Source organism: Teleopsis dalmanni, chromosome X (genome assembly GCF_002237135.1).
Source record: "Teleopsis dalmanni isolate 2A chromosome X, ASM223713v2, whole genome shotgun sequence".
NCBI lineage: Eukaryota > Metazoa > Arthropoda > Insecta > Diptera > Diopsidae > Teleopsis > Teleopsis dalmanni.
This window is the reverse complement of record NC_051848.1, coordinates 44,256,024-44,270,461: the sequence shown is the minus strand read 5'-3', so window position 1 is coordinate 44,270,461 and position 14,438 is coordinate 44,256,024. Positions and strand designations below refer to the sequence as shown.

The 14,438-nt window shown below is 31.7% G+C and overlaps 1 protein-coding gene across 2 annotated transcripts; it reads left to right on the top strand.

Moving 5' to 3' along the window:
• Positions 1-7,507: 7,507 nt before the first annotated feature.
• Positions 7,508-12,755, top strand: LOC119688053 (mediator of RNA polymerase II transcription subunit 15). Of its 2 annotated transcripts, XM_038102677.1 has the most exons (10): positions 7,508-7,585; positions 7,647-7,728; positions 7,795-7,940; positions 8,005-8,627; positions 8,904-9,120; positions 9,310-9,789; positions 9,860-10,002; positions 10,068-10,186; positions 10,253-10,473; positions 12,488-12,755. In XM_038102677.1, the coding sequence occupies exons 2-10, from the start codon at positions 7,676-7,678 to the stop codon at positions 12,715-12,717; spliced, it is 2,232 nt and encodes a 743-aa protein (XP_037958605.1). In that variant the 5' UTR covers positions 7,508-7,585; positions 7,647-7,675; the 3' UTR covers positions 12,718-12,755. The 2 variants fall into 2 exon arrangements, with proteins under 2 accessions (XP_037958605.1, XP_037958604.1); XM_038102676.1 differs by having other exon boundaries at positions 7,521-7,728.
• The last annotated feature ends 1,683 nt before the right edge of the window (positions 12,756-14,438 follow it).

Genomic DNA, 14,438 nt, shown 5'->3' with positions numbered 1-14,438 from the left:
CACAACAGACAGCTAATGACTTCGCTACTCGACTCTATCAGTATCTGGAAAATGAATCTGAAGCACCCGATATATGTGCGATATCACCCGATAATGGTAATCTCGTGATAGACGTCCAAAGCATGCTTAACATTTGGAGGGATCACTTTTCGAACCTACTAAATGGCGGTAGTAGTAATGTGACTAGCGAAGATGATTCAGAATTTGTAATCGTTGGCGATGAAATAATCGTCCCGCCTCCCGATCATAATGAAGTTGACACAGCTATAATAAATATCGTATATAAGGTTCTGTCAAACGTATTATGTGAAATTTAATTTATTAATTATTTATATATTAATTTATTTATTTATGTATTTGAATTTAATAGTAAATGAAATGCTTATATGATATTAAAGGATGTCTGAAATTTTGCAATATATTTTCAGTGAACATTCACAATAGACTGATTTTTGAATTTGGCTGCACTAAAACTAAAGACATAAGACGTAAGAATTGTTGTTGTTTCACATGTTTTTTTGTAAGTTGCGAGTATTTTTGCCACTCTGAAAGAAAACATTACGGTAAAAACTTATTTTCACATTTTTCACATAAACTTATTTTCACATTTCCATTATAACAAACCCGAATATCGTTAAAAAAAAAACTCGCAACGTATAATTCGAACAGGTGCGTTTACATTGTTTACATTGTACATCGGCGTTTACATTGTGAGATTAAAAGTAGATTAAAGCAATAAGTTCGTTGTTTGATCTCAGATTTCCCATGTAAAAGTTAAACTTCTTTTGATCGAAATTAATTTTAAATCTCCTTCGAAATGGTGATTATTTCTCTGTGCAACTCTGCAAATGGCGTAATATCGTAGATTTTTTTACGATCTTAGAAGAATTTAAAGAGAAATGTCAAAATCTATTCAAAACAAATATTGAAAATTTAAAAATGTCGAAGTGAGAATATTTTTAATAAATTTGTTTAATAATAGTTTTATACATAATTATAACTAAAACTTGTTAAATCAGTGTTATAAAACTATTTAATAAATTTATATTACAATTTTTTTGTACAAAATTGTCATTAAATGCTTTATTTACAGAAATTTATCAAACACACGAAACAAAACACAACAAGCGAAACGTCAAAGTTAATCTCCAATGTATAATGTAAACAGTGGAGATTAAAAATGCAGATTAACTTAACCCCGTTCTCTTAATCTCACACTGTAAACGCCGTATAAAACAAGTTTTTTGTACACAGAAAATATAGGATGGACAGACGGATAATGATTATTATAGATATTAGACTGATTGAATCGAAATTGACTAATCCATATACATATATTCCATTATATAAATTAGTATTTAATCAAGATACTAGCTTAAATTCTAATTAAAATCCAAATGCAGAGGTTAAATAATCAGATTATTAATATTTATTATTCGTAAATTAAATCTATGCGCTAAAATCTTGGGTTGTAATGTTAAACACTTGTGAATACATGTATGTACGTTACGTCATTACCAATTGATTTTTATTTTGTTTTAGTTTTATTCCTGTGAGATAGTATAAATACATTATTTTTTCACTCTTGGGTTATATAATTGCATTATTATTATTTGTAACTAAAATTAAAGGATAAAACCAAAAAAAAATTAAATAATTTTAGGGGAGCTATATATAGGGACGGACAGACGGTATTAAATGAAACTCTTCTGTCTTATTTTGTAATAATTTTGCAAACTACTTGCATTTTCGTGTTAAAATAGTACAGTTCGTCTAATAAATTTTATACCATTAGTAATTTTATATTATATCTGATATTCTGATCTGCAACTATAAGCAAAAATTATTCAATACATGTCTTGTAATATCACTGTGTACAATGTTATACATTTCAGATGCGATAAAAATTAAAGTCTTAAAAAATTTTTCGTGATCAAAACAATATTGACAATATTAAAACTACATGACTGTTGAAGTGCACCTTAGCACAAACTAAAACATAGTGTTATATATATACTCACAAATTCATCAAAACACAGCTGATTTTAACAGCTGTCATTAACAAATCCACCCCATCAAGTGTGCTCACGAATTAAAGTAACTGGTTGTACTTTTACTCGATTACCGAGCGCGTTACTCGAAATCGTGAACAACTCTAGTATTTGTTTTTGGCATGAAAACACAGTGAAATCCGCTAGAATTCAGAACACCACAAGATATAACCCGCAAACTGTGGTATCTTTGTGCAGTAAAGACGTCACTTAAGATCAAATAATGGTCCGTTGTGATACCACAGATAAACGCTATTCGTACACCAAACCTAAAGAAGTACAAAATTCGTCTGCCTCGCAGTTACCTAACACATTTACCAACTCAATGCTTTCAAGTTGTTAAAGATATAGTTAGATGTAGCGCTCACAAGAGATTTCGTTACATCTGTTCAAGAAGATTACAATGTCATCATTAATAATCCTATTGGTAGAAATGCTTATAACTTTCGTCTGAAAAACGTTACAATGCTTTGTTGTCGAAGAAAGATGCTGGTACCCTATTTATTAAACTCTATTATTTTCTTTAGAGCTGTCAGTATAGATATTGACCATATTAGTAGAGGTTACTTTTTCTAGAATCCCGTCGTGCCCACTGCGTTTGATAGAGGTGTGGCTTAATATTTTACTAGAAGTTTAAGCGGTAATAAATATAGAATCGGAAAAAATAACTTTCGTGGGAATGAAGTGTAAAGCTCCAGTAATTTGCTATGTAGGACCAGAGCACTATTTAAGATTAAATTTCCCATCCACAAGCAACAGCTCGTTTATTTTATCATATTGTAAAGTAAAAATAACATGTTGTCTCGTGTTCATTATGGATACAGAACAAATGCTTATAAAATAGATACCAATAAATACGAGAATCACACAAACCAGATTATAAACATGACCGTCAAATAATTCCGATATACATTTAAGTAGATAAGAACAGAAATGATTCTATAGCAAACTTTATAAAATATTATATGTTATACACAATAAAGGTATCAAAGTAAGTAAAAGTAATCCCAACGAAAATATCTCTATCAATAGACATATTCCATATAACATGATCTGTAAGAAAGTCTCGTACATTAAGTCCGGTCACTGCTCCCTTAATTTGATCAGTCTACCGCAGACATGGTCTACCTCTACACATTTTTACTCCAACCATCGCTTCAACTACATTCTCCATGGAGCATCTTCATCCATTCTCACGACATGACCAAGCCAGCGAAACCGCTGGATATTAATTCGTTGAATTATGTCAATGTCGTGATAAAGCTCGTACAACTGGTAGTTCATACGGATGCAGTTGTCTTTACTAACTCGTACAATACCAAAGATCTTACGAAGAAAGAACTCTACATCACAATTGCCTACTGCCCATAGTTTCACCTATTGACAATGGTGGTTCTTTTTCTAATCTACAGGCTGACATCATTGTTGTTTCTTATGGTAGTACCAAGGTAGATAAAACCCTTGACAGGCTCGAAAGTATAGTCGCTAACCACTAACTCGGCGTTCGAACGACACACATTTCTACCAATAGCCAACATATACTTTGTTTTGCCTTCATTTACCGCTAAGCCCATTTTTTTGAATCCTGTAATAGTGCTAGTCGTTGGGTCACCTTTTTTTAAAACCGAACAAATGGTGATGAGATTCCAATCGTTGGATTTGATCCAATTATAATCTGCAGATAAGCTGATACATGCTCCCTATCAGCATATCGCCGTCGGTCTTAACCAGTTCTACGCTTACCGCTTTGTTGTTTTTTAGTCACTATATAGCAACATACAGTTCGTTATGGCTTACCATTTTTATTCATACAGGTTGCCTTTAAGCCTAAAGGCTAAAGCATTTTTAGTAAGACAAGGTAAGATAAGGGCATCGTTAGTTTTTGTACACACACCAACTTTTTATTGCTTGCGTCTTTCAGGGTACTTTTATAGGTCGGATTCTCCACATCAGTAGTTTGCCAACACTCCTCATCATACCATTTAGACTTCAAGAACTAAGTATTTCTTGCACAGCAACGCATAGAAATTAAAAGATTATCTGCCGATGTCACATAAAAAGAAGGGTTGATTGGTCAAAACGAAAATGAGAAGCGAATGGCTCATTCGCGCTTGAAATTTTGTATACAAGAATGAGCCATTCGCATCACATTCTGTATGAATGTGTCCCAACGACGTTGGCATGCGTTCCAAATGCACAGGAATACATTGAACACACCCTAAATAAAAACTCTTCATAACATTTTGACAGTTTGAGAAAGCTGTTTTTGACATATTTACGAAAAAAAGTAAACAAATGGCTTCTATTTTCCAAAAAGTATTTAATCGAAGCTAAAAATATGTTTTCAGTATATATTTTAAGGTTTGACGGTATATATAACCTTCATGCAAAATATTTTTGGCACAGGCCAAAAATCAAATCAACATGCAAATTGAAAAATCAGCTGTTTGAAATGAGAACAAACGATGGCTCATTCAAAATGAGCCATTTTCGGCCAATGTAAACGCCATATTAGATTAAGATATTGAACAATTTATTAAGAAACGTATTTGTTTGTTTCTGTTCAAATGCTGTTTCTGTTTAATGCTAAATTACCTAAACACATTTTCAATTGTTTGCAACAATCACGATCCAATAGATCTCTTTTATTTATTATTCCCAGATTTAAATTTGTTTCCACTACAAGTTTTTTCTTTATCCATTCGGTCAGAATTCGCTTTTATGAGCAACCAGAAAAACAAGAAAAATAAGAGCTTTAAAAAAAAACTGTTGATTAATGAATTATCGTGATATCATCCATTCTGTCACTTAATTTCATTTCTTAATTAATATTTTTTAATTGTTATTTTTTTTATATCTTTTTTGTTTGAACATTTAATTATCTGTTTTAAATTCTTATACTATGTTCAGACTTCCAAATGTTCTTAATTTCGTAAAAATGAAATTAAGTTAATATCGAAAGTGTTCATACTGCCTGAAGGAAATCATATGTTTTTTGTTCAATAATCGAATGTTAAAAATCACATGCTCCACACACCATTTGTGTATCTGCGAAATTTTAAAGGTTGATAATTATAGCTATGAAGGATGTCAGTCAGCAGTTTTATTAGCTATAATGGATTTCTGGTATATGAATTATTATTTTTCACTCCATTTTAAATTAACAACAATTACAGTTTTTTCTCTATTTTTATTCTCTATTTAAAAATTGGCTCTACTTTCAAAATATTTCCCGGTTTTAAAGTCAACTGTCATTGACATTTATATAAAAATATATCACTCTTTCGTCAACTTTATTTTTTGCTTGAAATTTAACTTACGCATATTTGCATTTGAAATATCCCTTAATTTAAGTCTTCATTTTAACGATATTAAGGCCAATTTCCTTTATTTCGTTCTTACCTTAAAACTGAATTTTGTATGATAAAAAACAACTTAGGTCGTGTGCGAGTTAGGCTAATACGGCGTTTACATTGGCCGAAAATGGCTCATTTTGGTCAAAAATCGAAAATGAGTATCGAATGGCTCATTCTTGCATATAAAATTTCAAGCACAAAATGAGCAATTCTCTCACATTCTGTATGAATGACGTTCGAATGCATTCCACATATGTCCCAAATGCAAAGGAATCTATTGAACATACCCTAAATGAAAGCTCTTCATGGCATTTTGACAGTTTGTAAAAGCTGTTTTGACATATTTACAAAAAAGATAAACAAATGTTTAGTAGTTTTATTTCAGTTTGAATTGTTACCATGAGAACGAATGAAATACAACGAATGTAAACACTTTCAAATGAGTCATTCAAAATGAGCCATTTTCGGCCAATGTAAACGCCGTATAAGTTGCGTTCTAAATGAGGGAAATTCTAAGTTGTGTCGATAATGTATTGATGTGTCGATACGTGTTGATAAATGGCAAAATGTGTGCAGTGCAAAAAATCCCAAAAAATCTCCCATTTGGTTTAGCATCAACTTAGCCTAACTCGCACACGACCTTAAATTAAGATTTTTGCTGTAATGAGGTGTGTCTGAACATAGTATAAATCCTTAAGTTTTATTTTTAATTGTTTTTGCTTTATTATTTAATAATTTTTAAATTGTTATTTATTGTGTATATATTGTTTATTAATTTGTTTGTTAGTTTTTGAGTTAGTTCTAAGATGATGCAACAAAAATGTTTTTCCTTAACACATTTTTAAAATAAATAAAAATCCAATGCTTCTCAAAAGCAAATTAAGGTCGTGTGCGAGTTAGGCTAAGTTGCGTTCTAAATGAGGGAAATTCTAAGTTGTGCCGATAATGTAGTGATGTGTCGATATGTGTTGATAAATGGCTAAATGTGTGCAGTGCAAAAAATCCCAAAAAATCTCCCATTTGGTTTAGCATCAACTTAGCCTAACTCGCACACGTCCTAAATTGAGAGAAATAGTAAATTATGGTGGTATTGCAGTGAATTTACCAAAATTTCGAGTAGGGTAAATTGGATAAAAATATGATATCGTCATCCTGAAAATTTTATGAGATGTTTAATAAAAAAATCAATAAATTTGAAAACTAGAAACCAAAAATAATAAAAAAGTCCAATAAATAAATATTTACATAAATGCAGTGCAAAAAATCCCTATGAAATATCAATTTACTTTACCTGTATTTACTCGCACACGGCCTATTTCGGAAACAGTGTTTTCAGTTTAGGTAGTAATCCTTTATTCCATACTCTATGAAAGGAATACTCTGTATGTCAAGAAGACAGGCAGAACACACTTTTTTCGTCACCATAGCCGTTTTAATAGTACACAACTCAGTGAAATTTAAAAAAATGCAAAACTTATACAAATAAAAAAAAGAACTTCTTAGTTAAGAAATTATATTATATTATAATTATATATTTTCAATAATGAGGTCTGGACATGCCAAAAAAACATAGAATTTCAATTAATTTCATATTAATTCTTGACTTAATTAAAGATCTTCATTTTCAATCATTGGCTGAAGTATTTTTTATCTACGATGTGAAAAGTAAAGAAATATATTTTTGTAATTGACTAGTCGAAATAGTCTACCATTATTGATTTTAATTCTTCAAATATTTGAAGTTGTTTTACAAACAATACCGAAAACTCTTTGTAGTTTATGTTAAATTGCAAACACACCACGAAACTATCAATTGGTGAGTTTTTGTTTCTAACGATTGCCTTAGGCAAGCTACGTTACTACCTGTAAAGAATTTTCTCTATTTAGCAACATTTATGCACTATTCGTCGTAAATTTTATGCACATCAGGTATAATCGTATAAATATATAAATTGTTTTCATAAAAACATTCAACTCTACAATTGAAGCACAGGTAGCAGCGCGACCTTTCATTTGTTCCGTTTCCAGTCTTTCCAGGTATTTTGATTGTTTCGTTCTGTTACGACAACCAATGTTTCACTGAAGTGATAAACTGAATTTAAAAATACGTTCTTTGCCATTCAGACGTAAACAGTCGGCTGGTTTGTTCCGAAGTTGTTTGGTTTTGTAATAAATTTAGTGAGTTTAGTACTAGTTACTTTCTAACTGATCATTAAGAGAAATTCATCTAAACTTTAAGCTCGACATCTTTAAAAGAGTTAATCAATAATGGCGGATGATTGGCAGTCTCAAAAGTTCCGACAAAGTGTCATTGCGAAAATGTAAAATTAGTTAATCATTTAAGTTTGTGTAACGTTAATCACATATATTTTTATATTTATTACTAGAAATGAAATTTTGCAAACAACTGGGCAGGATCCCACAAAGAATCCGAGTGTAATGGAAAGTCATATTTTCAAGAAATCTCGAAATAAAGACGAATATTTAAGTTTAGTTGCGAAACTCTTTATACATTTTAAGGAATTAGCTCAGAGTAAGATATAATTTAGTTTGTATGTCTTTAATGTATTTATTAATAGTTGTATACATTCATAAAGGACGTCCACAGCAACCGCCTCCTCCAAATTCAGAAATAAATCAACAAAATATGATGCAAGATCCATTAAATGCACTGCAAAACCTTGCAAGTCAAGGCAATCGCAATTCTCAAATTATGTCCATGCCTGGTGTTTCGAACAATAACCAAATGCCTGGTCCAGGTGGACCTGTTGCTGCTTCTAATTTACTACAAAGTTTAAATCAACAACGTCCTGGTCAAATACAGCAAATGCAGGGAATACGTGGACAACTGCCGTTAAACAGCAACAACATCGGTGGTCCTAATCAAGGTCCCAATTTAGTTGCTTCTGGTGGGCAACAATTGGTGCCACAAATTGGAACAAATATGGGCAATAATATGCAAATGAATGTGATGGGAACAGGTCAGCAACCGCAACTGGTTGGAAACGTTCAACAAATGGGCAATGTTGTCGGACAAATGGGTCAGATGCCACCTAATGGTCCTGGTTCTGGTGTAGCGCCAGGTGCTGGCGGACAAGCAGTAGGCCCAAATCAAATGCAAATGAACGTTGGACAGATGCAAGGCGGTCCAATTAATGTGAACACAATGAATGTACAGCAAATGACGCAGATGCCACAAATTAATCAAAACCAAATGAATGTAATTGTCAACATATTTTATTTTTGATATATTTATATTATATCGAATTTAATGTAAATTAAATAATTTTTGCTATTAACTACTTTTCAAATATACTTCTTGGTACTGGAAGTATGAAAAAATGCTGTAGCATTAAAGCACTTTTTACAATAATTTATTTATATAGATTAAAACTTACTGCTTTATTAGTATTTTAATTAATTAATTATTAATATATTATTATATATTACTTACTATCACATATTATTATATATTAATTGAGTTTCTGTTACACAGATGGGAATGAGCCATCCACAATTAAATCAAATGATGAATTCACGCATAGGCCAAGGTGGAGCTATTAATGTTGGTTCCAATGTAACATCACAAAACATGCAAGGTATGCCTTCAAACTTACAAGGTCAAGTTGGACCAATGCATCAAGGTGGTATAGTCGGCGGACAACAAAATCAACAAATTGGTGCAAATATTCCAGTTAATAATGCTCAAACTGGTACGTTTATCTTATTTATTAAACGATATGTTTAAGATATGAATTATATAAATTATTTTAGATAATTTTTTTTTTATTTTTCTTTCATTTCTAAATAGAAATTAACAATAATTTTACGAATCTTAAAAAACTAACATTATGCTATTGAGTTAGAGTATTCATATTTATCAATGATAATATATATTTTAGGTAATTTAAATCAAATATTAAATATGCCAAACGCTATGCAGAAGAATATGTCAATGGCACAAAACAATCAATTGTACTCAGTTAATCGTGGTGTTGCTGGTGGACAACAGCAATATTTACGTCAAAGTCCTTCGCCTAGTACAGTGCCTTCACCAGCTGGTATGGGTTCAACACAATTGCAACAACAGGCAAATGCTAATCAACAGCAGGCACAGGTAGCGCAGTTACCTAATCAGCAAATGATACCAAGTCCCGCATTGGTTCCCTCATCTAGTCCCCAAATGTCCAATTTAATGCAAAATAATCAACGTAACTTACGGCAATCACCAAGTGCTCCCTTAAATACACCAGGACAAGTGGCTAATAACAGTCCATTTAATCCTCAAGAGGATCAGTTGTATAGAGAAAAATATAAGCAATTAGCTAAGTACGTTGAGCCACTAACGCGTATGGTTGCCAAAATTGGTAATGATGGAACTAGTAAGTTGAATTGTTTACAATATATTAATAAGTTTTTATTTAAAACAATTTTCTTTTAATTTCATTTAAGATGTCGAAAAAATTACAAAAATGAGCAAGTTATTGGAAATACTAAGCAATCCAACAAAACGCGTACCACTGGAGACATTATTAAAATGTGAAAAAGCCTTAGAGAAAATGGAAATAGTTTCCTATTCTGGTCAACAATTTGCAGTATGTGTGGCATATTTTTCCAATATTAAATCTTTTATAACATTTTTCTTTTGTTTTTTTTTTAGAAATCCACTAATCCTCTATTGGAAGTACTGAACACAACAATACAATCTCCTCTCGCTAATCATACTTTACATCGTACTTTCCGCCCAACATTTGAAGCACTATTCGGAACAGATATACTGTACTTTAATTATAACTTTTAAATAACTTGAATTTATTAAAGTTTAATATTGTCTTATATTAATAGCATTCCATCTCTACCAAAAATACCACGCTTAAGTGAGGAACCGAATGAAGGTGAATTTACTATACCGCATGTTTTACAAGGAGAAATTGCACGTTTGGATCAAAAGTTTAAAGTAACATTGGATTCGACAGTACAAATTAGTGCAAAACTAATAAAGCTTGTTTGCTGCCTTGACGATAAGTGTTTACCTAACGTCCCACCAATCAGCGTTAGCATACCAGGTTTGCAAATTCAATTCTATATTTTTTTGAATAATTAAATAATATAAAATCTTGAAATATGGAGGTACATGTCAATAGAAATTCCCTTGATAGTTTAACATTCGCATTTATTTCACATTCTACTTCTAAAAATAAATTAAATTATTAGTATTTGGGCAATCGAAATACAATATACAATATATTGTTATAGTAACCCATTTGGACCTGTAAAGCAGATAACAGGCAAGGTTTACAAGACGATTAAATGGGTTGGGTTATAGATGGGGGGTGGTTGAAGAAGGAAGGGGGAATAAAGAAGAAGGATTGGGTATGGGTTGCATGAGAAATTCAAATAAGTTCAACCTGTGATCAGCCGCAAAAGCCTGGCCACTTTAAGAGAGTGGATCCAAAGTTCGATGGGACGAAGGTTTGTGTGCGAAGAGAGGCAAGAAAACAGACGAGCGATGTCATGAGGGGTAGACCTGCAGTTTGAATTAGACGTTTTTATGCGTGACAAGTAATTGTTGTTGTTGTAGCTCCCAAAGATCTATAGAGCAGATAATATGAAATAAATTATAGGACAAATAACTGAATTAAAATGTAGATACGTCTTGGTAGTGTGAGTTGGGAAATGATTATTTAGGAGTAAGAATGAATTAGGGGATGGCTGGTATTTAAATTGAAGTCCACTTCTCTGGGCTTCTATTGTATCCAAAGATATAATCAAATCACATACTTATCTAGCAACAACAAAATATGCAATTATGAATGTTCAGTTTTAATTGTACTTACATTTTTATAACAGAATAACTACTCAAGTATGATAATATTTTCTTTATTAGACCTTTTTTTTTTTAAAGAAATGTGTGATATTTTCGAAGTCAAATTCATAATTTATATACATTAATATGTTGCTATATACAATTTGTTGCTCGTTGTATTAAACGTATGGACATATTGGAAGAAATATGAATAATAATCAAACGAATGAATTTTGAATTTGTGAATGCTCACGCTTACAAGAAAGTTTTAGCAAGTGTGTGAGAACACTGGAGCGAAAAGAACTAACAAATAAGTCAATAAACAACCAAATAGTTAATACAGATCTTTCAAGTATATTCAGAAGTATGTTACAAAGAAAACTGGTTACAAGATAGCCACTAGATGAAGACCGGGCTACAAGCAAACTGTACTATACTACGCACTGGAGTGCAATATATGTGCCGGTAACAGTACATTAAATCCGAGACCATCTAATATATAGACTTTCGACGACGACGACTATAAATAGTTGTGTTTTTGCAGTACCACACGGAGAGAAACTTTAAAGTAGGAAGATATATGAATGAATAACAAGATAAATACGCAGGTGGGTAAGATATGTTAGTGGTTAAAATGTCTCGTTAAGCAGAGAAAGGAGGGAAAGTGTGATTGGTGCCTATGAATTGTAAATTCTTTTTGTTCTGTCAGTTTTAGACCTCTGTCAATTTCAATAAATAGGAAATGAAGAAGAGTGAGATGGAATGGATTATAGTAATTTAAATTTAAAGTAACAGAAGTTAATGATTAAGTCAACTACTAATAGAACTGTAAAATTCTTTTTCATAATGGACAAGATTCATTAAAGATCTATCAATTTTTCTCACAGATCTAAAAATAAAAAAATGCAAAAGACGGTAAACTAAATATTATTCGAGTTATTCAAAGCCTGAGTATGATTGCGCTAGATCACAGAGATCCTGTTGAAAGTCTTTTAAAACTGTATTGTGTTCAATCAGTTGCTATTATATGTATTTATATATAATAAAATAGTTTGAAGTCATCGAGCAGCTCAAACATCTTTTAATAATTAAAATGTTCAATCGAAATAATCGAATTCAAGTATAATCGAGCAGCTTAAATATCGCAAATAAATAAATAGATAATAATATAATACATAATATAAATGATGTAGAAAATTTGTATTATTTTTTGTTATTTTGAAAATTGAAACTAAAATTGATTTAAATACATATATGTTTTTTTTTTCTTCCAGAGGAATATCCATATGTTTCGCCTGAATGCACAGTTATAGATCAAGAGTATTTAGCCACGCCATTTCTAAAGGCAATACACACGGCCTTATTCTTACGTATTGCAAAACTACCTAAGCTCCATTCTTTATCACACATATTGGACACTTGGGAAATGTCAGTGCGTCAGGCTTGCTCATCATCAGCCAAAACGGGCAATGATCTTGCAAGTATTTTTTATTCACAAATTTAATTATAAGAAAAATTAATAATTATAAACTTTATTTTAATAAATCGAAATATGTTATTTTATATATTTATAAATTATCAAATGAATAAAAATTATTGAACATTTAAAAATATTTTTATATGTTATGACATTTCCATCACCTAATAGCAGCTAATCGCACCTTCCGCTTCAGATTTAATGTATGAGAGATTATAAAATAAGTTTCCGGAGCCACTCGTCAATCTTGACGACCAAGTGCCGTTCATCATCCCCAAAAGGGATTTTATAAGCAAATATCCACGCGCTACTACAGCAGCAAAATAAATCGATTTTAAAATATTTATTATTAGTTTTTCATATAACACTAATTTTCTTAAAACCTTCCAATTCCTTCCTTCTTTCATATGCTTTGATAGAAATTGGGTCAAAAAATAAAGACCTTTTTCTAGGCTCAGCAAACTTCGCATAGTGTCTACTTCCGAGTATAAAAAAAAAGTAAAATGTGATTGAACTAAAACATATGATTTTACCTTCTGCTCAAAAAGTATCCGGATTTTGTTTGTTAACTACTCCTTAAGTAATAGACCTTTTTCACCCTTTCTTGACATATGGTACAAATTTGAGCGCCATCTGTCAATTAGTTTGTTTACAGCAGCTGTTAATGTGAGACTACCTCAAGTGCATTAAGCGATTTTTACTATGGAAAATTCTTGTTGTACGCGATTTTTCGACCAAACACGGCACCACTGTCATCGCTCAGGCACCTTATTCGCCAGATCTGGATCCGTGCGACTTTTTCCTGTTCCCGAAACTCAAACTTCCCCTTCGTGGTAAGCATTTTGAGTCGATTGAATCGGTAAAGGAGAATTCGCTGAAGGAACTAAAAGCCATACTTTCACGGGCCTACGAAAAGAGTATGGTAGACTGGATTAAGCGTTGGCATATGTGTATCGATTTAGAAGGAGTATATTTTGAAGGAGATAAAATAAATTTGGAATAAAATTTAAGTTTGTGTGTTTTATTTACAAAATCCGAGTACTTTTTGAGCAGAAGGTATATCTTGCATACACATTAGTACATTTTTATTTATAAGTATTTAATATATAGGTGTCATTTACAACAGCTTGATGCGGCCTTGCTATTTTCGATTCCACCAGTAATTGAAATTTAAACTTCGCTATCTTTTTCGGATCTATTCGTAAGTGAACGATAGTAAAATATTTTTTCCCATTCAAAGCCCTAACTACGAAAACTACTCACCTTTACGCTGCCTATACGATTTTATGCTCAACTGCATACACTATTGGTCTTTGTCTCCGAGATCCATTATAGTGAACAGTTTCCTCTACCTCGACTTAAGCTTGACTTACAATTAAGACTTTTTCACTACCTCAACCAAACTTTTGTTTCTTACTGTAAACTTATCTAACCATATTCTAGCCCATGTCTTCTTTTTTTCTTTGCTTGATCAAACGAGAGTTGGTGTTTAAAACAGTTTTACTCAATACTGTGTGACCACTTGAATGATCCATTGTAATAAGAGCTACGTTGAATTCTGGTAATTTGTTATTCAGATGATTTTATAGATGTTCCATTGTATGAAACATGAATGATCCATTGTAATAAGAACTACGTTGAATTCAGATAATTAGTTACTCAGATAGGTAATAGATAAGATAGATAAATAGATAGATAATTAGTTATTAGCAGAAAATAGGGACAGATGGATGTAGATCGCGAGGGAG